The sequence below is a fragment of the Strigops habroptila genome, chromosome 1 (assembly GCF_004027225.2).
Source record: "Strigops habroptila isolate Jane chromosome 1, bStrHab1.2.pri, whole genome shotgun sequence".
Lineage (NCBI taxonomy): Eukaryota > Metazoa > Chordata > Aves > Psittaciformes > Psittacidae > Strigops > Strigops habroptila.
Window position 1 is genome coordinate 121922367 of NC_044277.2, and position 26876 is coordinate 121949242.

Here is a 26876-nt window from a genome sequence, read left to right on the forward strand (position 1 = left end):
TCTGAGCTGTCACAAAGTTCAAGTTACCTTTACTTTGAATTTATTCCTTTTTTAGAGGGGTCATGTATCAGTGAGAAAGTTGAGAAGGAAGACATGTAGGAGGAGGAATACGAAAAGAGGTACTTTATGAATGCTGTATTTTACATCTGGTTTAAAAATCATCTTAAGGTTCAAAGTGAGTAACTCCAGACCAAAAATGCCATTAGTAATTCATTATTGCTTTTTAGTGATCAGTTTGCTTTTACAAGCATGGTTGCATGTTTGCATACATAATTTAAACACACAGTTGCAGATGAAATTTTTAGTAGTGTAAGTACTGAATGCTAATGCAGTCAATAAACATTGTCATTACTCAGCCAACTGATTAGTATATTGGTAAGACTGCGTGTTTTCAACCACAAAAGAATGAGAACACATCATAAAAACATGGAAAATGTGATACAATAGGCTTGTTACCAAATGAAGTCTTGTGTGCTGTTCTTGATTTGTAAGAAAGACTGTCGATATTAACAACAGATTTATGGCAGCTGTACCGCAATTAGAGAAACTTTACAGTGTATTCACTCTTATGCCAAGAAGTGCTATGAAGTAGGTGATTTGAACAAACCCAGGACTACCCGACACTAACTGCATAAGCACAAAGTGCTGTGGTCTTTCTGGTATTTAACTCAGCAAAAGTGCTTCTGTGGAGTTCCCAGCCAGTGTACAGCAGAACAAGAATCCCTTTGCTCTAAACCATTAGTTAAGATACAAATGAAGTCATTGCTTTGTCAGGTGACTCAGCATTGTCCATTAACATCTCAGAGACCATTTTAACAACCACTGGTTACTGATCAGCTGGCCAGTTTCAGCACTGCAAAAAAACCCCTCTAACTCTACTTGGCACATGGCTGGAAGGCCTGGAAGGCCTGGAAGCTGTGCTGCCAACTAAGGTGCTTTGATTGAAGTTTAACCTGCTTAGTGGGAAGTGCTGATGTCTCAGTGCTGTGATACTGTAGCCACCCTCTTAAAACATTTGGGGATTTTCATTTCAAATTGTCTGAAGGTCTCAGCTTTTGTTTTTCACACATGATGAAACAACAGATTGGAGTCTTGAGGAAAAGTGAGAGATTGAATAGGAAACAGTGGAGGAACTGATGTGGCTTATACTTGTTTTCCTTCCTCACCCCTCTCACTGGAATCAAACATCAGCTACCAAAATGTAAATTTTTCTGGATGCAAAAGTGTTTGTCTTTGAGCTACCACATAAATGCACACAGCCTCTAACTTACTGTTGATGGTCTTGTTGCGGCTGGTCAGGAATATGCTGAATAACTTCATAAACTGTACCAAGCATATCCTGGCCTGGGACAAAGTCAGAGCCATGAACAGATTGACTTGAAACCTAAAAGTAGCAAAGAGTATTCCTACTGTAAGTACAAATGGGAAAAGATTCAACAGAAAGTAAACTGATAACATAACTTCCTTTTTTTTTTTTTTACCTTTTCCCTATGAATGCTTTGCGTATGGATTTAACAGTTCAACTCTATCAGTTTACATTTCATTTTGGGTAAGTTGTCATCACATTTATAGTAACACAAGCAATAGTTTTAAATTCAGTTAGGATCTTAGAAGATTTAGGATGCAGCTCTTGCACTTAATACAGCAAGTATTTTATATTAGTATGCCAAAAGTCAAGGAAGGAACATTTAATGGAGAGAAGCAAGAGAACAGATAATAAAAAAGGAGAAAATATTCAGAGAAAGGGTTCAGCATAAAACTCCCACGAGCATGTCAAAGAGAGGGAACTGCAAGGAATTTCCATAAATGAAGTAATATGGAAATTTCATTGTTCAGTATGTTAAGTACACAAATCTGCTCTTATGATAAAACAACACAATAAGGAATTCTCTGTCTTTCTGCCTATACTGAACCTCCAGTTCTTCATTATCTCCACTTATTTTTTTCCCCTTTTTCTGCTAACTAACTAAAATGAATCAGTGGATCCAATGTTGACTTTATCTGCAATGCCATAAATCTGAGTAACAACATAAATCAGTGGAGTTTCTCCTGTTTCTTGAAATTTTACTGGATTTCATTGCTTGTGCATCCATTCTGTTGTCCTTGTTACTTCTTTCTTCCTCCTGACCTACTAATGGCCTGATTATGTAATAACGTGACTTTCTGATATGACCAGCCTAAGGGATATCACAGTGTGCTTACAGGCTGTGATGATTTAGGGCCTGATCTCCATACTTAGTAAGCCTTCTATGGTCACAGATTTTACAGATACAGTTCTGCTCCTCTGTTTTCTTAAAGCCTTTTATTTCTGCTGCTGTACGAGTATGTCCTCTCCACTAACCTTTATGATAGCACTCTAGCCCTAGAAATGTCTATTTCAATCATCTAACCCCAGCAGAGAAAAGGGTTTATTAATCTATGACTATTTTTGCTAATACATCATGTATTATGCAAGCTAATCATACTAACAAAACAGGTGAGACTGTTAATGTGGCCCTATATGATCATATTTTAAGACGTCTCCCTTACCTGACCATATGGATGCTCTCCAAATGTCCAAGATTGTATTGCCAGAAATCTTTCCTAGCAAAGGGAAAGTGCTTCTTCTACTTCCTCTCAGGTTCAGTTTGTTGTCCCTAAACTTTATGGCCCTGTCTCCCATTTTTCCTTTGTCCTTTTACACACCACATCGGAATGATCTCCAACTACTATACAGTAATGTCAGCAAAGCCACAATGCAGAGAAGTAGCATATGTAGCAGGAGTTCTTCTGTTAGCAAAATTCCTGTGCTTAAGTCCTCCCCTACAATACATGAAGCTAACAAAATGACTCTTGTGAAAAATAGCTAAGACTTAGTTTACATGTTTTCAGAGTGAAAATTTTAAATACCCCCTTGAGGCTTTCCTGCACTGCCAGAGTTGTATGTTGCACAAGCAGCAGTGTTAGGGTCAAGGGAGAAAATGGCATCAAAATAGTTTATTTGCTTGTGTGACACAAGTGGTTCAGTGCTACCCATCTACCCAATACTACTAATATTCTTTCAATATAGGGTAGCTGAAGTGAGATTGTTGTCTTTAGAGCTTGTTTAGTTCCTTACTGCACCATGTTGATACAAGTACTGAACTAGTAACACAGTAAAGAGTAAGTACTGGGTAAACAACAGCCGTGAATACGGTGTCATAGAGACATCAGCAAAAAGCAACGGAGCAAACTGACAGAAGAATTCTAGTACAGATATTTAGCACACCTTAAGAAAGAGAAATGAAATCATCAGTTTATGATGTAAAATCACCTACCCTAGAACCACTGGCAAGATCAGGAATAGCCACAAATTCATATATCCCAAAATCATCCAAAGCACTTTCATGTCCTAAAGTTAGAACAAACAAACATGAAAAAAGGTATTGAGGTCTCATATAAACCTGGAAAATAATGACTGGCAAAGCAACTTGGCCTAATTTTTAAAACATCCAAATATTAGTTGTTTGATCTGCTTTAAACCACTTCCCTGTCAAGCTTCTAAGCTAGTGTGGAGCGAGGCAGGGCAGCTGCACAGCAGTGTGCACAGTGCTTGGCTATCTATCTCCAGCATCTCAGGCCAAATGAGGAGCCTTCTGCTAACCTCAGTAATAGTTTTGGTAGAGCCACTGGGACTCTTTTTGCTGGAGGGCTAAACAGGCTGATTTATTTCCCATAGAAAAGAGGCCTAAGCTAAGTTCAGCACATCTACACTCTAATGAGGCAGTACCACCCAAATTTTTTATAATGCTGAGATTAAAAAAGGGGAATGTAATACTAATAGGTGCCACATAATTAAACCAGTTGACAAATTCTATCTGAGACTTCAAATACAACTTGTAGTGAGGGTGGGAGTCTCTTTACCCTCCTACTGTCCAGGAGATCTGAGACTCTTAGTTGTCTCTTGGGCATCACTCCACAACAAAGGCTGCAGCACTAAAGATGGTGCTGAGATTCCCTCCTCCGATACCACTTGCTAGGGTTAAGGACCCTCTGTGCTCAAGTGAAATTCTTACCTACCAAAGCTTCGTATACTTCCCTACCCTCTTGTACGCAGCAGCTTATGGCCTGCTCTGATTCTTTGGTAGGAAGGGATTGGAGTAAAAGTGTTACCCTTAGAAAGGACGGCTGGGCTCCAGCCTCTCTTGCCCAGGATCATGTGGGAAGGATTGTGGAGGGAAAAGAGGCAGTGAAAAAACCACAGTGGGTCCTCATAATACAGAGAAATCTAGTACAGAATGTGGTGGAGGCTAAAATGTATATACTGTAAGGTCATATTATTATCTCACAATTTTGGTATCAGCTGGCCCCATGAATGTTTAGAATTGTGATCCTCTCATGCCGTATCACCTCTCACTATCCCATAGTAACACTAATTTACTTCATATAGGTGAGAAGAGTGGAATACAGGTGATTCTAATCCCAGAATACTGCTATTAACAGCTAGATTTCAAGACATCAGAGTACATAATGCTGTGAACTCCAGGCATGCACTAAACCCACAGTGACCTGTTGCCGTTTTGCTTTTATCTTAAGTAAGCTAACACAGAGGTGTGCAACCCAAGTTAAAAACACACTTCCCTTCCTTCTTTCTTTTTTATGTAGAGATGGCAATTTTTTGCAGGAATGGATTATGCTCACACTTCTCTTATTAGTGTTACCTGAAAATGCATGTGCCTTTCTGTAATCAGCCTCTGGCCTAGAAAACATAAACATGTTTTTCAGTTTGATGTCATAAGCCAAGGAAAGAAAATTAATATGATAAAAAATGCAATTCTCCTGATAGAAAAGACTTGACCTAAGAATGATTTACTTTCGTACCTGCTCTGCAGCTTCTGTTGTATCACTGAAAAGAAAAAAAAAAGAACTACTATTCTTTTTGCTCTAAGGATCCAAAAGAAGAGCTGGAGTGTGCTTAACTTTTACATACCTTTATGTGGCTGGTATCTTTTCCATATGAATAAAAAGGCCATAGCTAGGATCAAAAATAATGAAATTCCTGTTATTACTGCAAGAGATGACAGAGATTTTCCCTTCTGGGCCAGCTTTTCCAATCCTGTGACAAAGAAGATGAGTACTGTATTTAGTCTCTTGTTCTGTACAATGCACTACAATGACACTGAAAAACACACCTTTTGAAATTCATCTGAAGCTAGTATACCTGCACAGAGATACAAAATAGATACACAATTTGGATTCTTGTGAATTAGTAATATTTTCTCCCTCCCACCAAATCTCCTAACTGGAAGAGCAATGATAGCATATCAGAAATGAGCTAAATGAGCTAAGTGAAGGCACCTAGAGCTAAATGAAGGTCAGTAAATGTAATGCACAAATTGCAGCATCACAAAAAGGAGATGTATATTCTAATTTTAGGCATAGAGACACTCAACTACCAAGAAATTAGGTGTCACTTATGTAAGCAGTTTATGCTATATGGGAAGGAACTCCTCCTAGCTGTAGGAGCTGTAGAGTATCAGAGGATAATGGAACTGTTGTGTTTTTTCTAAAGATTTTCAGATCACCGACAGTTTGGTTATTTATGAAATCCCATCAGAAGCCAATAAATTATATTTATTTGTATACATATCTAAATATATCCAAAGTATTTTTTTCCTCTGCTCAGATATTTTGCATTAGCAGCAGTTTTCCAGCAGGATCTACCAACAGAACACAAGCACCGTATGTATATACTTACATACAAAAAAGCACGTGGAAAATATTTGCATAGAATTTGCAAAGACAGGAATGTGAAAGTTAGGAAATGCCAGACATATTTTCCTCCATTTGCTCTGAATCATGCAGAATCCATGTAATTAAAGGCTATGTCACAATCCATACAGGTAAATTAATGTTTTATATTTGTCAGCAGCATCTTTATTAAGCAACTCAAATGTGCATTATTTAGCTGGGCATGTTTCCAGTACTTGGATGAACTTCTGTGCAAAGAGTCATCATTGCTTACATCCATTTACATCTCCATGTAATTCACTGGCAGTGTGCTGGCTGCATGTGCAACCATTATCCCAAAGATCAAATACGTGGATTTCAAACCAGGCACATCCCAAAGGTATGGAAAAATAAATCACTGCAATTTCACCATGTTTCTTTCATACTCCTTCAGTGTACTTCTTTCCTCAGGAAAAAAAACCCAACAAAACCAAACCCAACAAAAACCCCAAACAAAACTAAAACCAAATGCTGGAGAATCAGATGAGTCCTTAAAAATGTTCTTTAAAATGAGTAATTTCAAATTTAGACTCAAAAAATCCTATCTCCACAGGCATATTGATGCAGAAAACAAAGACGTGTGCTTTGCATGGATTTAACATGCTCAAATTGACTCAACTTGAGAACTGAGCAATAACTTGTGTACATAATGAAATACCTCCTCTTACTTTAAAATCTAACTAGTCCTGGCTAAAACCGGGTAACAGCTCAATGCAATTATTGATGTAATTGTAACATTGATATGATTGTTTTCTTGATGGTTTTTAGCATTAATTAGGCTGCTGTTTATAGCACAATATAAGTGAGTTTCAGTCCCTTAGGTGGCGGAGCTTGCAAGGTCTTCTGAAACATCAGAGTTCCTGTCACTGCTGAAAATGGGGTTTCCAGTATTTTGAAATGCACAGTCCAGGCTCTGTATCTAGGATTATGGGGACAGGGAGAAGGGCTATGGAATAATATTCACAGTCTTTGGATTTTCTTCACCACTAACCACAATGTTTAGTTTTAAAGTGGAGTTTTCTCAATGTAAAATTGTAACCCATCTTCCTTCCAGCACACTGAAAGCCATGGATTTGTAATGAATCCATAAGTCAGCCTGAGCGATCGATAGACATCTGCTCTCCTTGTTTACTTGACTAACAAATGGCTGAACTCTTTGTTCTGCACAAACGAAATTGCTTTGTTAAATTTTATAAAAGGCAATATATTCTGTCTTGTTGAACATTAATAGCATACATTCCTTATCTGAAAATAGTTGTATTGATCTGTATTAATAAGAGATAGCCGACTTCCTCAGTATCTTGTTCTTTGCTGTATGCTTCTGGAGATTTTCTGAAAAACTGCTCTGTTGCTGGTTAACACAATATGATACAGGAACTAAGGTTATAATGTATGAGAAATAAAGGTGTTAGTTAAGTGGAACCTAGGAGTCAATTCATAGATTCATAAATATGATAGCGAAATAATTTTTATGAATAGATTGTAATAAAACCATTCATCATCCCAGCTTGTATTTTTATCATACACTACACTAAGGTTCTTATAATACAGAACCACACTGGTAAAACATTAAAGACCTTCATTGCAGGTCAGTCTGTACCTGGTTATTTTAGTCAGTGATGTATGCTTGAAACTATCTCATGTACTGGTAAGCCCCAGGGCTCACGGCTCCTGAAAGCTGTGGGACCGTGAGCCTTGGACTAAATCTACCCTGGGGAGGGAAGGCCCACCACGCCATTCAGCAGATTTCTGCACCATCCTCTCCATCAATCTTTATCATTTTTAAAGGTAAAAAGTGAGAAACAGAGTAAGAGACTGTTACTTGGTCATGATAAAGTTTGCCTGCCAAGAAAGTTTTTCTACTCAAGGGATAAAGTTCCAAATGGCCAAATATATTTTAGTGTCAAACTCCCATAAAACTTCAGCATTTTAGTGAGTCTTGTCCCAGGCCATGTCACATGGTGAGAAAAACCCAGATCCCACTGAAAGGCCAAAATCTCCACTGAAAGGCCAATATCCCCTTTACTACACTGTTGGCAAGACCTCACTTCTGATATGTATTCTCACTCTAAGAATGATTTCATTTTTCTGGGCTTGACACTCTGCTCAGATGTTACAGCAATGAATTAATGCTCTTACCTACAGAAGTAACAACAACTGTGAAGTGAGTTTCATCTCGTTTTCCGGTCACGTTGTTGAAAGCACGGCACATGTAATCTATTGTCTTCTGGGCCACTTTATCAGATACAACTTCCAGGTGGGGTCCATATTTGATGACATGAGTGGTATTGTCAGCCCTTTGAATCCATGAGTAAGTATTTGGTGGGTTTGAATCTGCTGAGCAGTCAAACAGTATAACTTCCCCCATGTCTACTGTAAACACCGCCCCTATATTGAGACCTTTGTCTGATTTAACTCTAAGTCCATAAGGTCCATCTGCATTGAAAAAGAAAAAAAGAAAACACAGTGGAAAAAATAAAATCAAAGCGTATAATTTAACTTTAAATAGAAGTGTATCTCTAAACTTAAGACTTTTTAAGTTAGGCTAGCCTCTAGAATGGCTGGCATTCGATTCAATCATTTCAATTAAAAGGCTTTCAGTTCAAGAACTTGATCTGTACTAGGTTTATGTCAGACTACACCCACTGAATACTGATCTAATCGCTGTTTAAGGAAAAAGCACAGCTCGATGCATTGTTCAGTACGATAAAAAGAACAAAAACTGAAAACAGGTGGAAAAGCTGTGAAATAAACGAGCAGGTCTTCTACAAGGGCATATTTGACCCTTTCTATTTAAATGCCAAACTTACTGGCATAAGCAATTTCTCTGCACATTTAAAAGTGAACAAATTAGCCTTGAAATATATAAATATTCACTGTAATACTCTGCAGTATAATAACTATTTGAGGAACTATCCTGCAGGTGTCCTAGAATGGGGTGGGCCTTAAGTAACTTCAGAAAAAGCTTTCCATAAATGACTTCTAAAACAAACTTTAAACTTCCCCCCACTCGAATAGCATTGTACTATTTCAACATTTATGTTTCTTTCAAGAGTAAGCCCTTGTGCTGAAGAAAGTTGTATTTCTGAATATCATCAAGAAGAGGCATATAATGTCCAATAGTCATGTGTTCATTACTCAGAAAATTGAGCAGCTAAGTATTTTTAGGGTAATCTTCATAGGAAAATTGGAAGGGAAACAATATATTTAAACATGAAAAGAATATTTCCCATGCTATTTTTAATAGGTCATTTCAGATCATGCAGATTTTATATCTTTACATGTTAAAATTTATTTTTACAAGAATGTAATTATAGAGATTAATGTAGAGAATATAATAATCAAAGTGTGCCTTATTAAATTACCTTTTCCAGTCAAAAGAACTAATAATTTTAATGTTGCTAATTCCCTAAGGGCTTACATGCATAATCAAAAAAGCACAGACCTAATAATGTCAGAAGCCAAAAGAAGAAAATATGCAGAACATCTTTCTGGTAGGATCCCTGAAGTTCAGTGAAGGGGCTGACAAGTGTCTCACACAGAATGGCAAAGCAAAAAGGTAAGTCAATCTTATGCCCATTGTATACAGTTCAGTCAAGTAATATTTCCACCTTCCTACAGTTGTCTGGAAGCATTAAGATAATGTAGCTGGGTTGGGATGGAAATTCCCTGCTACATGAAGTGGCACACTGTAATGTTTCAGACTGTTCCTCATCAGGAAATTCAGTCTGATGTTAGACTTTCCTCTAACACGCACACTTCTATTTATTGTCTATCTTTTTTTATGAGACTGATTTATTCTTCAGGAACACATAGGCAAACAGCATGCAGCACAAAACAAGCCACTTTGTGTGTGCCTCTGGGATTTTTTTTTTTGTGAAGAGAATGTAGACTATCACACCATGACCTCAGTTCAGTCCACTTTTAATCAAATATCCACATTTGATAAAGTAAACTTGTCAAACTTTTTTATTTTCTCTACTTCTTAGCTGTAAGCTTTATGCAGTCTCATTTTAAGGCAGGCCTGACATCATACGTAGTATTTACTTGGGAAATGCAGTACAGAGTCACTTTAGCATGAATCAGTGCTGCTTCCACCTACACTGTAGGGGCCACTCTGAAGAATCGAGGCATCTGGGCTCCCCCTTCGCAGGCTCTGCAGTTCCTGAGTTATTTGCTTTACTGTATTCAAGAGCCAGCAGACCCTGTAATGAGCATTTCTGGGAACTGCAGACCTATCACCACTACTTTGGCTTGGCAGATCTCACTCGGGCTGCATGTTTCAGGAGACAGCCACTCCAGAACACCAGCCTCTCATGGGGGCTCGCCTGTTATATGTATTTACTTCCCTTTTTTTGGATGGGAAAGGAGAGGGATGTACTGAACTCTGACTTTTTGATAATTGAAAGTAAAACCCCTCATGCACTATTTATAGGCAGAAACATGCTTTTTTACTTTTCAGAGCAATTCAGTGGTTCCTCCTATCCAACTGTTCTTTCTTAGAAGAATTAGCTTTTATTTTCACTGGTAATATAACCTTTGATGTAAGTAAAGAGAGAAGAATAGCTGACTGGTCTCTTGCCCCCTCATTATAGTGGGAGATTTGCCCCAGCCTGTAAAAGAACCAGAACTAAGTTCTGCTTTTTTGTCAGTATCATAACAGTGTAGCACAGATAACACTAACACCATAACTACACTTCTGTATGAAAGCTCCAAATTGAAATAAATCATTATAAAAAGACTGATGCACACGGGCTGGGAAAGTACATTTGAAACAAACAAACAAAAAACAAAACAAAGAAAGATTTTCTTAATAAATAGTCAAATCTTAGCAAAGTCTGAGAAGTGGCATTCCTTGAGGAAGTCACACAAGCATTGGGTAACCCTCCTGCTTCACCTGGGTCTGTCTTTTGCCTTTCCTGGGCACTGCATACATTGAGATCCCTCAACACTGGGTAGCTGAGGGATATACATGGCTTCAAGGATAATTCTAAAAAGCAGGTAATTAACCACTTCCTCTCTAGGACTAAATATATTCTATCATCTCTGAGAAGTCCCAAGGAAAGAAATCCCACTTAGTCTGCTAAATTCAACTCCATCAGCACAGTACAACAGTTTCTGCTGCAGCCTCTCTGACAATAATTTGTTTCTGGATCACACTAATGTAATAGTCATGTTCTAGGGTGCATTATCACCATAGCTAGAGGAGAAGCAGAATATTATTAATGTGAAATGAAGAACAAAACACTTTTGATTCTCAGTAAAAACACAGCGACAGCCTGCATGGATCCCTCAGCTCTACTTCTTTCCGGTATCATTCTCAAGAGAAAACTGCCTCTTGTCTCAGTAAAGCCAGTTAACTAAATGACTTGTAAAATAATAAATCATCTGTTCTGAGCAACAATTTACTGCTCTGTGGGAATATTTCCAATTGCTCCTATTACCACGAGGCTGTTACTGTTTCCAAGCAGATGGCAGGTATTTACTGTGGGTGACCTTTTTTTTATCACCTCCAGTAACTCCCCCGCAGCAGTAACATATGGTACATAGAGATCCCGGGGCCTGCTCTGGGTCATTATTGACAACTGGGAGCTGGGAGACAAACCACCTCTGCAGGCAGAGGTTGTACTGTCTTACGTGACCTCCTGTAGCTCAGGAAGTAAGACTCCAACTCCCATCACCGACTTGGATATGAATAGTAGCGCCAAGTGTTGCAGTCTTTCAGTATTGCACTGTTTTCTCTAAATATTTTTTCCAAATTTTAAATTATGCACAAAGCAAACCCTCAGTTCTGATGAGATAAAAAGGATATTCTGAAAATGCAAATACTTTTAATGTTATTTCCACATGTGGAGAAAATCTGAATCTCAAAGTTTTTCATATATCCACAGACCTTCTGAGCTGTACATTACTATCACTCGAACAGCAAAAGGTTCCAGAAATGTGGACACTGAACTAACTTTTAGATTTCAAATTTCTGCTAAACAATGGCTCACAAATAGTTTTTCAGTTTAGAAGTTTTAGAAAGATTTTTTAAATTTGCTGGAAAATACATACAGTTGAGTGAGGGAGAAGGGAGGAAGCAGTATAGAAACTGCAGCTAAAGGACACGCACTTTGTCAGCGCAAGTGTCCCAGACACCCATCTGTGGAGCTAGTCCTGTGTGCAACAGGTCTGAAATGCAAGTGCTGAACAGGCAGTGCACAAAAGAAGAGGAGCAGACCGATAGGTAGTAAGAGCCTGACCTGAACTTACTGCATTGTAAGAAGGCTGCCAGGTTGTGCTGGATATAGTGTCCCCCAGTTTTGTGTAGGTATTCTTTGAAGAGAGAGGTGTACAAGGCCCATTCACGGCTCAATAAAATGAGAAAAGCAGTAGAGCCAATGCATTCATACACATGCAGCTCTCATTCTTAGCCCTTTAAGCACTTATGTGAGCTGAGATTGTGACTGTACAAGAGCAGGCATTTAAAACCCTGCTACCTTAAAGAAAGAAAGAATTTATTTTGCTTATTTAGTTAGTTAGTTATTTTTGCAGTAATGAAAAGTTAAGACTCCATCAGTGCTGGCTATTCCCCTGTAGAGCATTTTATCATGATTTTTCTGTCTAACGTGGTGGACGCTCAATTCACATCTACCCTGTTCATGACTCTTTGCAGCAGCTCATTTACCTTCATGTCTGCATTGCTGTCAATTTTATAAGCTGCACCTAAGGGACAAGCTCTCGTCTATCAATGTCCTTGTTAGCCTTTGCTAATTTAGGCAGTCTTTTTCTCTTCTCCTGGTGCAGTGTAGAGCATATACACACACTTCAAATGCAAGACACCCCCTTACCCAATTCTTTCAAGTTGTAATTAAAAATAAGTAGCAGAATGTATAATCAGAGATGAAAGGGGGAGGAGGAAAATATGACATAGTAAGAGGTGTAGGTTCTGAGTATGCCAGTTGTGCAATCATAACAAGTCTAGGGCATGGTCTGTCTATGAGCTGCCAGCTGCCAGAACCTGGCAAAAGCAGGAGCGAGCCCCAGCCCTTGGCTGGACAGGAATCCAGTTCCAGCCCTTGCACTGTTCCATCCACACTGTGCCATTGGGTAAACTGGTTATATCTGAACAGGGCTGGAGGCAAAGTAGATCCTGACCTGTTTGATTCCAGCTCTCCTCTGAGAAGGACAGTTTGACCCCTGAGGATTAGATTGTGGCAAGGTCACGTACATAGCATGTGCTACTTGCAAATCTTGGAGGCACCAGGAGCTGACATTACAAGAGAGGTAAGGAAGAAAATGAGGGTGCCCTTTTTAAGATTTAAAGTATTATTGTTGAATGCTGATTAAGCCAATCTTCTGTTTCCTCCAATTCATTTAATTCATGAACTCAATCTACATTCACAGCTTATCAGGTGCTTTCATTTCCAGTCAAAATATATGGCTAGTTTATGGTTTACTCTTCTGCCAACACTGCCCTTTATGCAATTCTTCTTGCTCCCTCATGTTTCCCATTTGATGTGTAAAGCAAACACTACTTTGGGCTCTGATTTTGCTAAGCCAGACTGAGTTCTCCAGGTCTCTTCTCCATTCCTTTCTGTTCTGTTTCTTTCCAGTTTGAGATTAGTGGTCTGGGATGTGCAGGGACTGCACACAGTATTCTACATGTGGTCTCATCTTCTGCATGCCATTAGTATTCTCCTTATTTCCTTGTTGGAAATACTTTGTCAACACACCCTAAAGTTACCTATGCCTTTCTCATACCTGAATCACACCGACACTTCACAGACACCTTGTGACAGCTCAATCACCCAGGCTTACTACCTCAGTTATTTCCCAACCAATCTCCATCTTACCAGCAGAAGTTCATGGCTTTTATTCTCTAATGCCCATTTATTTTTTACTAACAAATTTCATACCAGTTCTATTACACAGTCAAAGTCATTCAGTCCTCCCAGTTTAATGTCACAGGTGACCTTCACTGAGATACTCCTTATCTTTATGCTGATGTCATTAATGGAAGTATTAAAAAAGACTGGAATCAAAATGACCTTGAGGAATCCCACTAATACCAGTCATTCAGTCTGATATTTCCTGTACTTAGCTTTTTGCAAGTTTGCTGTCTCAATTTTCAACAATATTTTCATGTATACCCGTCTGATTATTTTTTTCCTTTGAGTCACATCTCCTCCAAATCTGAAGGTATCTGCACCGTGGAATTCCTGAAGTTCCTATTTGTATTCTGCAGTTCAGACTTTCTTCACAACTATGTAACAATTAGAGCTCTTACACAACAAGCTTATTTTGAATGTAAACTCACATATAATGTTGACTCAACTGTTTTCTGCCTGTTTCCACAGTTACAGGCACTCTTTCCAGCCAGATCATTTATACAAAGGTAATTATGAATATTTCATATACTCACAATATATGGTGGGTGCAATTATCTCACTTTCCATTGCACTGACAGGGTTAGATACCAGACAGCTGTAATTCCCAATGTCTTCTTTTACAACAGGGACAATTAGAAGTGTAGCATTGTTTGATGAAAAGGTGTAATTAGGGCCGGCATGGAGAGGCTTCCCGTTTTTCATCCACTGGTAAACTACCCTTGTACCTTTACCCACGGTACATTTTAAGGTAATATTCCCTACGTACTCCACTACTCCTGAAGATGGTTCAGTATGTACAATTGGCTTTGTGACAGAAACTGTAAAATAAAGTGATACGAAGAGTTGTAAAAGCCTTCATTGTCAAGATGATATAAATAGCAGTCATCATCCTCTCCGGAAAGTACGTGTATTTCAAATTTTATTTATTAAATGTGGTTAAAGGTTGAAGAAACAAGGCCGAATTCTCAGCTGGTGACTGTAAGAACTGTTCTGGAACTTAAATAAAGCTAGACTGTGTATATACTGGTAAGACGACAAAGGCTGCAGTCAGGTATACCATGACCTCCAGCTCCTACCTCATAAGCAAATCCCTGAGGCCACAGAAATGAAAAGAGTGCAAAGCATGACGTTGCCCACAGCTCACTGTGGCTGCCCACAGCTTTGCCGACACTGAGCACTGCTGAAATACACTGTCAGTCCAGTCATGAGGATGGCGGCAAACTGGGATGGGTATGGGACAGCTACAACTTTGTCACGTCACTATGTCATTCATTTCATTATTCCAAGCCCAACAGTTGTTTCAGGGCTCCCTCTGTATAATCCATAAATTACATGTCATGCTTTTAGATCATTCTTTTCTACTCCACTCCCCTTTTTTTTTCCTCATGATTGAAAGCACAGAAGAGCCTTATGAAACTTATTTTTTAGAAGTTTCCCTAATTTCACATTATTGGTTTCTATACCTTTTTAATTTTTTATATATGATCCAGAGACATTAGTCAATATATTAATTTTGCTTAAAGATGACATATTTTAGCATTCCCTCCAGCAGCAGAAGACAACATAATTGTTAGTATTTATTCATGTATGGTTGCATTAAATTATACACTATTGTAACACGATACTAAGAAACAGAACTTTAAAACTATTGCAATTTTATTTTCAAAATGAAGATACTATATTTTACTAACTTACCATCAACAGCTACTTGAATCTTTTGACTGGCAGTTATTGTCCCATTTCCACGGACGTTGACTTTTACAATATAATTGCCCTCATCGCTGATATGCAATGGATGGATCATCAAAGATGCATTCGGTGGTATGAGGGTAAACTTGTGCTGGTATTCCAAGTCTGGAACTACTGTTTGATTTACAGAGCCAAGCAAGTATTTTGGATTACTTTGGGGTCCCTCAAAAAGCCAGATTATCTGTATTTCAGAAGCTGTAGCATTGAAATTGTAGTCAACAGTAAGATGGAGTGGTTGCCCCTCAATCCCATGGATGGTATGAGATGGAACTGTCAACTTTAAGGCAGAACAAATACCTGGATAAGAATGAAAGAACAAACAAATAAACAAACCCAAACCACAAATGGAAACCCTGGAAAACTCAAATGAGAAATTGTCACAGAGATTTGTAAGTGATTGGTCAAAAGATCTGTCCATATCCTTATTCTTTCCACATGACATTGCTCAATTTTTGGGTTTATTTAGCTGTCAATAAGCAATTGTGCTGTAGAACAAGAAGCCAGTAACAGCTGCAGTGTAATCTTAAAACATGTATAACAAATAATATTTCTCACAGATCCGTTTGTGCAGAAAATCAGCAAAAACAAAGCAAGTATAGTGAGCACTAGGAATACTGGGACCATCAGTATAGAAGGTGCCACCATGATAAAGTAAGATAAAGAGAATCGTGGCTGGAAAACTTAATTTCTTCTCAGGTAAAAACTGTCATTAATTTTGTTCCACTTGATTCATGGGGAAAAGTGTCTCCATGTAACAGCTTGGAAGGGCATTTTGATCTGCAGTTAAGGAAATGCTGTTAGCAAAGATCAGAGTTGGTGAGGGCAGAAATAATGTTTTCCCCTGGAGTCTGTTCAGGAGTGGCTTTGGGCAGCTGCAGTTTTTGCCGCCCTCTGGGTCTGCTGGGGTGATTTTGTAGGGTGCCATCAGCATGCAGGAGATCCACCATGACAGGCAGAGTGAGGGGCAAGGCAGTCCGAAGCTTGGAGAAATTATTAGTTAATAGTGGTCTGTCAAAAAGGCAAGGGTTTTACAGAAGCAATGCTGGGAGACTTCTGGCTTTCACAGAGGTCAAATCTTTTGCAATCTGGAATATTCTTCATCAGAAGGGTTATTCTTCACTGAAAGGGTTATCTTCTTCACCAAAAGTGTTTTCAAGCCCTGGAACAAGGTGCCCAGGGAAGTGGTGGTGTCACCATCTGTGGAGGTATTGAAAAGATGTGTAGATGTGGCACTTAGAGACACATATATAGTGTTTATAGTGGTGGACTTGGCAGTGCTGAGTGGACTTGATGATCTTAAGGGTCTCTTCCAACCTAAAACGTAGGTTCTACGATTCTCTTCTACATTAGGCTAATTTTGATTTTTAATTAAAACTGAAGACTGTTGTGACTAATCCTTAAATTAATGTTAATAATGAAATCAAGCCAGTATGCCAAACTCTTACTTCATTCTCATCAGGCAGAAATTCAATGTAATTTAAGCCTTCATCTATAGCTTTCCAAATACACATTTTTCCAAGACAACAAAATTCTGAAAACTAGTTTTTGTATAATGACCATTAAAGGTTGTACCAAAACGACCTCCATTTGGAGCTCAGTGATCTGTGCTTTGCTTCCACCTTACTTTGCTATCACCAGTATTGGCAAGCAAAACAGAATTGTTGTTGACATAAAACAATGACTGCAGCTTTAGTTTAAATAAGAAACTATGACATAACTTTTGAGTTTATGGCATAAACTGAAACCTGCTTAGCAAGGTTTTATCATTAATTTAACATGCACATCTCCTTGTCAAAGTGAGTTTGGCTTCTCAACAGCTTTTCACCAGTTTTCATTTAACTCTTCAGCTCTCCCAAAACCCCAAACTTGGTGTAAAATGTCGCTAGATCAGTGACAATAGTTTTTACAATTTTTGCAAGTATATTAATTTATGGAAAAAAAACCCCAGATATTACGGTCCAGGGAATCTGCAGTTCCTATTCTCCTATTTATACCAGGAAAGGCTCAGGCATACTCTTACCCAGTTTGGGATTTTTGTCCAAGAAGTTCCACTGAGCTTTGTTATTGCATCTCCTTTTAGCTTCTGAGGTCAATGTCTTTGGTGGGCTTGTGTGATGCCTCCAATACACTGACTGTTGTCATGATATAAAGTACAAGCTGCGCATTTCCCATACTAGGAAACGTGCACACCTGAGTAAGGGTATATGATGAGACTTCCTGGTGAACAAACGTGTACTCTAAAGCATTCTGCTCGTACAGCAGTATATCTCGTAGAATGTTAATAACAAATGTCCAATAAAGGGTTAATGTAGCTAAAGTGCATATTCACTGTGGTTTTTACCCACTAGGGTTTTCATTTTTAAAGAAGAAATCCAATAATCTTCATATAAACCTGCAATTGTTATGAAGCCAAACTCATGACAAAGTATTTAGCTCAAAATCAAGGAAACTAGGTGACCGTATATGAAGTTCACAAAGAAAGTAAAAGAAAAATTGGCCTTACACATGAATGCATAGAGGATTAAATATAGAGAAAGTTAATTACAATAGTGTGTAGAAATATAAGTTTATCTAACATTTGATCACACGACATTCCTGTCAAAGTGCATAGGACACCTATTTTTTATCAACTGCTTGGATAACAAATACTTAAGGAAAACTGCACCCAGATACCAAACAAATGTTTTATTAATGGAAAGACATTCTTCAGTTGACTGAAAGCTTAATTTCATTTCAATACCAAGTACATTTAAATATTAACTATAAACGCTCTATATTAACTACAAGGCATCGCAATGAAGTAGAAAATAATGTTATCAGCACTGTCTCAACATAATACATTTTTAAAGAGATGTGTAACTGTTTCTATATAAACTTTGGTTCAGAACCTGCCCAGCCTTACTTGTTAAAAAGAACACACAATGTATATATTACTCAGTAAAATGTGACAATATGTATGCAGTCAATGCCCATGTTTTATATCCAGATTATGTATAGCATTCATTTTTGTCAGCTGCTAAAACTTTATAGCTCCACAGATAAAACAAGGTGACATTATCTATCTGCTTAAAAGCTTTTAGGCTACTTTCTTGAAATAAAACATCTGACAATACAACAGAAATATCTTTAGATTTATAAAGATAAATTTTAAAAACCCAATTCACATTTCCACAATAACAATAAAATATAATTCATACTGTTTCTTACCTACAAGCAGAAAATATATTTTGCATTGTAAGTCCCAAAAGAAATTGGCTAAAGGGCCCCATGAAAGCATCCTGTCCCACACAAATGCCACCTTCTCAGCAGCGCTAAACCAGGGGTTGGACTTGCAGCTGCTGGTTCATTTGCTAGGGAAATCAGCAATGAGTTAACAGGCCCTATCCTGTCCCCTGCCTTATGTGATTTGAATATGTGTATACAAAGAACAAAGGGAGTGGAGCACCTGTTAGATGAGCACCCATCTTCATTGCCTCTGACTTTATCGTAACCCTTCCCCGGCAGTCACAGCAAATATGACGCAGAATGTAATAAATGGGGCACAGAATACAATACACTGAATTAACAAAAATAAGTGAATGCATCCAGTGTACAGGTTGCATAGATATTAACACCCTTTAGTTACAGTTTCATAAAAAATACCATGCTGGTAGATAGTTCTACTTAGTTCGAGTTAGAGTTAGTAGTCAGAATTTTTTTTCAGGTATTTCCAGTGACAGACTCTCCTTTTCTCTTATAAAAAAAAAAAATAAATGCTATTACAGAGCCTTGCTTACATATTTTTTCAAGCACTTTCAAGCCCGTAACTTTTCTGTGGTTTTTTTCCCTTAGCATAAGCATAACTCAACAATGATTTTGTTCCCTTTCTCTAAACAACATGTAACATGAAGTGTCTTATCCGGCATCTTCGACCAAAGAATCCTACGGCTGGAGTGGACAGCTTACTACAGCTGTTGAGTTAGCTGCTGATTACTGTTTATTCTGCATTAACTTACACTGGTTTAAATTAATACTAATGTATGATTTGGATGTTGTCCAAAGTTGTCACTCACTACACAGATCAGCAGCAAACCAGACAACCCTCTCAGTCGCATGCGCAGCAACAGTTTGCAACAGCAAATATTTGCAGCTACATTGAGGGTTTAATTTTTTGCTATACAGCATTCAGACTATTATGGATTAACAAATATTAGGCTGCATCCTGCCTCGTGCAGGTGGGACTGGTGGCAAGAAATTGCCTCCCCCCCTCACTGTGTGGTAGAAGCTGGGGTCCTGCAAAGCACTAAGCCTCCACCAGAAGGACTCAATTTTTACTTAAGGGAGGTGAAAATACCCAGATCTATCCACATCAAATGTGAGAAACATGAGTATTATTTCAGGTTAACAAAAACAGAAGTAGTGGTCCCACCAGAAATGTCACCACCTGACACAAACCCGAAGATGAAGAGAGTATTTTGCATATTCCCAAAGGCTTCTCACATCCACTGTCCTGCCCCTCCTGAATGCTGTTGTTTATAACCTTCTTAATCCACTTAGGTGTAGGGTAGATATATCAAATTGCAACCTTTTGTAAAACCTGATTTAGAAATTGTTATCTACTTGTTTTCAACATGTAATAAAATATTGGTCATAGGTTCTAATTAATTTCTAATTGAATGACGGGAGCCTTCACATTGGGATAAAGCCTAAGTGAGCACTTTAAATGTCGCATGTGGGCGAAGAAAGTAATAAAAAAGAAGAGATTAGCATAGTTACATTATTCAAGTAACTGCGTCCTCTTGTTTCCAACATTTGGATATGCTCTTGATGTCATTAATTTGCTGCAACTTTTTACACTGACTACCTCACACAGATGAAGTGGATGCAAAAATGTGTACTGCCTTTTCCTTGCAGTTCTAGTTTGTGCTGGTTGTTAAATGGCATTTGGACTTGATGCAAATCAAACTTCACTCCTTTTTAATAAAGGCAACTTTATTTGCAGCATTAATTATCTGAGCACTTTGAGTATCTCCGAATATTTTATTAATGATAAGTAACTGTTATATGCTAAACTTGTCAAGTTTTCCACAGAAATAATTACAGACTATATTCCCAACGGTAGCCAGAAGTAATGAATTCTTGCTGAAGTATGCAGGGAGGGGACCATCAGCCCTGACCCTCCCTTTGCAGTGTGTCGGTTCAAAAGGAGAGCAGCATGACAGCTTTTACCTGACTACCCTGCAACAATGCACCAGCCAGCTGGGGGGCTAAATAACACCAGGATTAGGAAAAACACGTGGAGCTGAATTATGGGCAGATTCTAGCAACTCCTAAGGGAAGGCTAACATTTTCTGCAGGTATTACTATGTGGAAGTATTGGTAGCCGTACTACTGAATGTTGTCTCCTGCTAAGCAGAGATGATAGGATAAATTCTTCCTTTTCTTGTATGGATATAAAATAGATTTTAAAAGCTAACATCTTCATTTTTTTTATACAGACACACAAGCCTGTTTTGGGGATGCAGAACTCTATCACCCATGAACAGGCCAGACGCACTAGTGCAGAACACCCAAAACAACCCAACACTAACCCAGAATGGTCATGGTCTAAGTGTATTTTCCGGCTAGTCTGTCTCTTTAGACAAAGCCTCGTTTTGTTCTCTCAGATAACTGCTTTCAAGCTCTAAACAAGAGGACCACAATGTTCAAACATGAACATTCCCCACCAGCGCCACTCGAGGCGTTCGCGGACACAGCCGTAACGCAAAGGCCGAGGCCGAGCACGGGCACGGGCTGTGCCGACATGCGTTCAGCGGCGCTTCCCGACAGCAGGCTGCCAAGCCGCAAGCTCCTTCGCCGCTCCGGAGGGGTACTACGACCGCACCGGAGCCCTGCCTTCCCCGGCGGACGCGCCTCCCGCAGCCATCGCGGCGCCCGAGCCCCGCTTCCCGCGAAGACCGCGGGCCCGCCTCGCAGCCCGTTCCCCCTGCCAGCACACCCCGTCACCCCCGCGCCTCTGGTGCGCAGCCGCCTGAGGGCTGCGGCGGAAGGGGCGGCCTCACCGGCTCCCTCCCGGCCGGGCTGACGGGAGCCGTAGTTGGGCGCTGCCGCTTGAGAACTACCGGTCCCAGGGAGCAGCGGGCGGGCCCTGTCAGGTGGCGTCCAACATGGCTCCCCCGTGCCTGCCGGGGCCGGAGCCTGCCGCGGCGCGGGGCTGCTGAGCGCTGTCGGGGCGGTGGTGGCGGTAGCGCGATCATGCAGAAGATCAAGTCGCTGATGACCCGCCAGGTGAGCGGTACGGGGGGCTCACCGCACTAGTGGGGGGCCCTAGGCTCTCCCCGGGGGGCGCCGCCCCTGGGCCGACGGCGAGGGGGGCTCTGGGGGCCGCGGCGGGCGTGTGCAGCGGTGGCCGGGCACCCTAGCGGGCCTCCGGGGCGTGGGCATCGCCCTCAGCCCGCTGTGGGCAGAGGGCAGTCGTGATGTGTATCGGTGCGAGTGCATCCAGCTTTTTTTGCCTCTTTAAATCAAGAAACGGAAGCACGCATAGGTGCCAGCAGGTAGCTTGTGCGATGCCAGGCATACCAGTGTTCAAGCTGACGCGACTGGTCTGTGCAAATTTTCCTTTCCACGTATGATTTTGGGGCGCTGGGCCGAGGCACTGTGACATGGCATTGTCTGCTGGCCAAAGGTTTTGATCAAAAGAGAGGTGAGGCTGTGGAGGAGCTGGGGAAGTGTTTGGGTGGGCACATACTGAATGTGTGCCGGAGCACTTCATGTGTTCATGCCCACTTCTTTGTACCAGTTGTCTCTAGGGTTATGTAGGCCTGTGTTTGCACTGGTATTTCTAAGGTTGCAAGCCTTTTTAAAGGAGTATATTAGAAGAGCCTTCAAGTCATTCATATACACAAAATACCTCTAAAATGAAGTCTGTCTGCCCGTGTGTCTAAATTTGAGAACTTAAAAAAATCACTTGAGTCACCTACCACACCATATATTCTAGATAGTTGTAGAAAATGATGGGAAAGTCAGAAACTGAACTTTGGTTATTTTCCCTAACCTCTGTCCTCAGAGTTGTGATGCTTATGCAGGAGACAGGGCTTAAAAATGAACACCAACATGGAAGCTGAATTTCCAAAATAATGTTCTGCTCCCCTTCAGCGTAGGGGTAAACAATCAGTTTTTGGCTTCACTAAGAGGCATTCTGGCAAGCCTGCCCAGTGTGGAAATTGTGGTCTGAAAATGATGTGATTTGTGCAGCTTCCAGCAAAGGCGAAGGAGAAGGATTAGGTTCCATTTAGCATTTGATAAGTGCAACTTTTTACTGCTGCTGAAGGCAAGCTGCTAGTACTGTGGATTTTGAGAGGATGTGCGGAAGGTTTTCTGTGATGTACGAGGAGTGACAGCAGTTGCTTTGGTTGTTCGTTACCTTGAATTTCCGATGCATAGAGGTGAGTCACCTTTGGCGGTGTTAACTGGAAAGGGAGGACGTTTTGAAATGATGTGCAGGGAAGTCAGAATAGAAACCCACATGAAGAGGTTTTGCATCTTAGGAAGATGAAACAATTGTAAAATGTAGTAGGTACCATAAAAGCGATCAAATTGTAAAACACCGTATCAGAGGATAAATGAACTTTTACATCATAAACTCACAGAGTAATTGCATGGGTCCTTTTGTTTCAAAGTGTAGGTGCCCAGGGCCTGAAAGGAGCTTAGAAGCAGTACTGTTAGTGTCAACTGCAATAGTAGGAGGGAAGTTTGCCTTGGGAACTTGTGGCTCATGCGAACACCCTGAGGTCTCAAGGGAAGCTCAAGTCAGAACCATGTCTGGAACTTGAGTGTTTGGATTCACCTCTGCCTCGGAAGCAGGCAGAAAACGTGCTAAGCAGCATGTTCCGTGGTGTTGCTTCATAACATTGTGAATGTGTTGGATATTCAGCCGACATGTACTCGGCTGGTTAATTGCTGCTTCCTGGACAAAGTTTCAGTCTAGTAGAGCATATTCTGTTTCTGTGGCTATATGTTATTTAAAGCTACATTTTGTAATTGCATAATCCACATTAGATGTTTTATGTATCTTTTTCAGTTTAGTTATATTGGTAAGGAAAACCAGTCCTAATAGTATTATATGATAAATAGAGAGATATGCCATTCAAGCAAAAATAATGTAATTTTTTTACAGAGTAGGTGGCACTTAAATTTGATTATTTGATTCCATTAAACCATAAGGATCCAAGTGAACCTTATGAAGGGACTGTTAGTGAACTGTACTGAAAAGGTACATATTGCAGCATTAAGTTGGAAATGTTTTGATGTTTGAGGAGCATAATTTGTACACCAATGGCCTGATTATAAGGTCTTAGCCTTCCAGCCCCATGTCAGTGTGATTTATTGAAGGACTTGTGGGTATATATTCAATACCAGGTAAGACTTGTGCAATTTGATCACAAGATACATAAAGTAATCCATCTTAATTGACTACTGAAATTTTTTTAAAGGGTCTAAGAAGTCCTCAGGAGAGTGTTCATGACCTCAGTCCTATTGAAAGCTTTCGGATTCCTAGTAAGGTATGGTTACACCATCTCTCCATTCCCACTCCCTTCATTTTTAGTTTTTCATTTTACACTTAGATGACAGGTTTTTGGTGGGTTTTGGGTTTTTTTCTTTTTTAACACTAGGTTTACTGCTGTTCTTTGTGACAGTTTTATTTCTTGCTGAAAATATTTTAATGAAAGAATTAAGAGCTGTGAGGCAAATGACTCAGAATGAACTTGTGCTGAAATTTCTTTCTTGGAACTTTTGAGTTGTCACTGGATGCTGATCTTCATATTATCTAGGTTTCCTGCTGGAGTGAAGGAATAAAAAAAAAAGAAGGAAAAACAAAAGCTCTTTTTTGTTTTACTTTGGAAAGTAGATGCTATATGGTTGCCTCTATAGTTCTATCCTTGATATTTAGTCTCTTCATGATTTTGGTACTGTAAGTATATTTTGTAGTTTCATGGTTTTAATCTTCAGCATATAGAATTAACTTCATGTTCTACTTCCAGTGTTACAGCTTTATAATAATAATAGGGTTTTTTGGGTCTTACTAGTTAAATGAATGCCAGCTCACTCTTGTCTCACAAATTATGCTGAATCATCTCGGTGTAAGGGAACAACTGTCACTGTATTTGACTGCTCCTTATACCCTGTTGATGTGAGTGGATGATTCACACAACTTGCTGTGGATGTTGTTTATTATTTTCCCCTAATTTGGATTTTTCCTTTAACCAATGAGATATTTAAGTTACTAACTTGAATTTGGATGCCTTACTTTACAGTAGTTTTAAAAAACCAAAACAACCCCCCTTGGATTCTTTGTCTTTATACAGCTACTGTGTAATATGCTGCTTGTGCTGAGGCAGACAAGAAAATCAGTATTACTGTGTATTTAAAAATAAAGTAACAGTCTCTGAATTGGTACATAATACACTCAAACAGTGGCCAATATATTGATTTCAAGGAGCAAAAGTATTCAGTTGCAGCAGTGTTGAAAGAACTGTCTCATCTCCACAGCTTAGATTTCAAAATTGCAGATTCCTGCTACCCCCTGAGCATCCAGTTTCAGACTGTCTTTTTTGCCAAGTTGACTCTCTAGGTAAAAGTAGAGGTAGGGTATCTTGGCTGTATTTCCATTCTATAATAGTTTGATGTTATGTGTGCTGGTAAACCTACGTCTTTTATAAATAACAATGGGAAGTCAAATACCTCTCAATAATTTGTGGGTTTTTTTTTTTTCATACATTTATGTCAAACATTTGTAACGTGAGAACATTGGCTGCAACCTTTCTGCAAACAGAAACTAACTGCAGTTACGAATTGTGTGCCTGAAAAGCCAAGATTGTGTCAACGTTAGGATTTTTCACCTGATGACTTTTTTGGTAAAGTTAAATTGATAAAATCAACCAGTGTTATTCTCTCCTATGCCACAGAATAAAACTTTGATATTTTTCAGTTTTTTAATATTTCTTTCCCCTTCCAAAATGTTTTAGGTGAGTAGATCTCAAAATAACTACTACATTCAGAATATACATTGTATAATGAGAACAGACATTCTGAGTTGCTTCCATTAACGTTTACCTTCTCAACAAGCTCTATGGAGTGAAACTCTTATGAATTTGCCTGGTTATCTGATTATCTGGACGATGCTTTTAGTAATATGATTTAGTTTTAGGTAGTCCTGCAAGGAGCAGGGAATTGAACTCAGTGATCCTTATGGCTCCCTTCCACTGTGAGATTTTCTGTGATTTTAAGAGGATGTTGAATAAAACTACTGTGTTTTGATCAGCTTAACTCCTGGCTATGGTCCCAAGCCACTTGTCATAGTAACTTTACTTCCAGCCCTTTTCTTTTAGAGGAAGGATTTATATTGTCATGCTTCCTCAGCTTTGCCAAAACCTTGATTGTAGGCTTTTACTTTTCAAAAGAAACGTTGGATGAGGCACAGTAATATGTCTCCTGTCACTGTGAGCATAGATTCAGATACACTTGCTTGAAAACTAGAATTCTGGGAGGTGGAGGGGGGGAGATGTTGTCTGTGTTTGTGGTATGAGTAACCAGTGAGGAGATTAGATTTCAGTACTGCACGGAAGTTGAAAGTCATTGAGCTTTCAGATATCGGTATTTGTTTTGAACTGACGCTATATTCGATGCCATGGTAACGCACTGATGTCACAAATTGGAATTGCATTATAATTACACGATCAAGAAGCTTTGCTGGATATAAGCTGATGTGCCTTAATAATTATTTTAATGGACAAGTTTGGTAAAGGGAATTTGCTTTTGAGTGCAAAAGTAAAGACTAGAGAAAAGGTGCAGATTTTTAAAGGCAATGAGTAAAAGCATAACTTCAAACCATTGCAGGCTGCTATTTGAACACATACATTGTTCTCTGCTGCCACGTTTTAATAACTGGTTTTGTTTACATCTTGAATAAGAGAAGTCTCAAGCTCACCAGCCAAATACTATTTTTATGATAGAATGGTTATGGTGCTTCACTTTCACCATTACGCTTCCACATTTGAAGTGGTATCTCCAGATTTATTTCGGGCGAGCGTTCCTGAAAGTTTCAAAAGCTGAATTAAAGCAATAGAGAGATAAACAGAACGAGAGGCTCCAGAGCCAGCATGAATTACTGGAAAGAGCACAAGCCATTGGTAGATAATGCTAACTCTGGGGACAAGACCATGATTTTGAAATGGGGGGCTGTCATACTAGTTTGGAGGTCAAATGGGAAATACAGAGCACAGGAAGAAGAGTATGTTGACATTGCATGCCCTGAGGGCAAACCCAGCAAAATTCTTTTGGGTCTTGATATCTGAAGGCAGTGGATTTTCTGACTGGTGGCTTGCTGGCACATGTGTTAGTGATGACTGTGCTCCTCAATTTTTTATTTTTAACAATTAAATTATTTGGTATCTGGATATTTTACTGAATACCTCTGAGTGTATGCACTCACATTAACCAGTACTACAACAAGTTCTGCAACTG

General features: G+C 39.4%; 2 protein-coding genes across 4 annotated transcripts in view; one reads left to right on the forward strand and one right to left on the reverse strand.

Moving 5' to 3' along the window:
- Window positions 1-1267: 1267 nt before the first annotated feature.
- On the reverse strand, window positions 1268-18648 carry HEPACAM2 (HEPACAM family member 2). Its single transcript, XM_030489198.1, has 9 exons — window positions 18579-18648; window positions 15318-15668; window positions 14156-14440; window positions 7888-8184; window positions 4949-5074; window positions 4840-4864; window positions 4680-4717; window positions 3297-3370; window positions 1268-1384 (listed from the first exon to the last, which is right to left on the reverse strand). Exons 1-9 carry the CDS (start codon window positions 18646-18648, stop codon window positions 1268-1270), a joined length of 1383 nt encoding a protein of 460 aa, XP_030345058.1.
- Window positions 18649-21460: 2812 nt separating this feature from the next.
- VPS50 (VPS50 subunit of EARP/GARPII complex) overlaps window positions 21461-26876 on the forward strand; it is an 83918-nt gene continuing 78502 nt past the window's right edge. For 2 of the 3 annotated variants that reach the window (XM_030482288.1, XM_030482299.1), the window contains exons 1-2: window positions 21462-21638; window positions 23846-23914. In XM_030482288.1, coding sequence (XP_030338148.1) covers window positions 21606-21638; window positions 23846-23914 — 102 coding nt within the window. In that variant the 5' untranslated portion in view covers window positions 21462-21605. Of the gene's footprint in view, window positions 21639-23845; window positions 23915-26876 lie in introns of all 3 variants that reach the window. The other variant, XR_003990891.1, reaches the window with a different exon arrangement.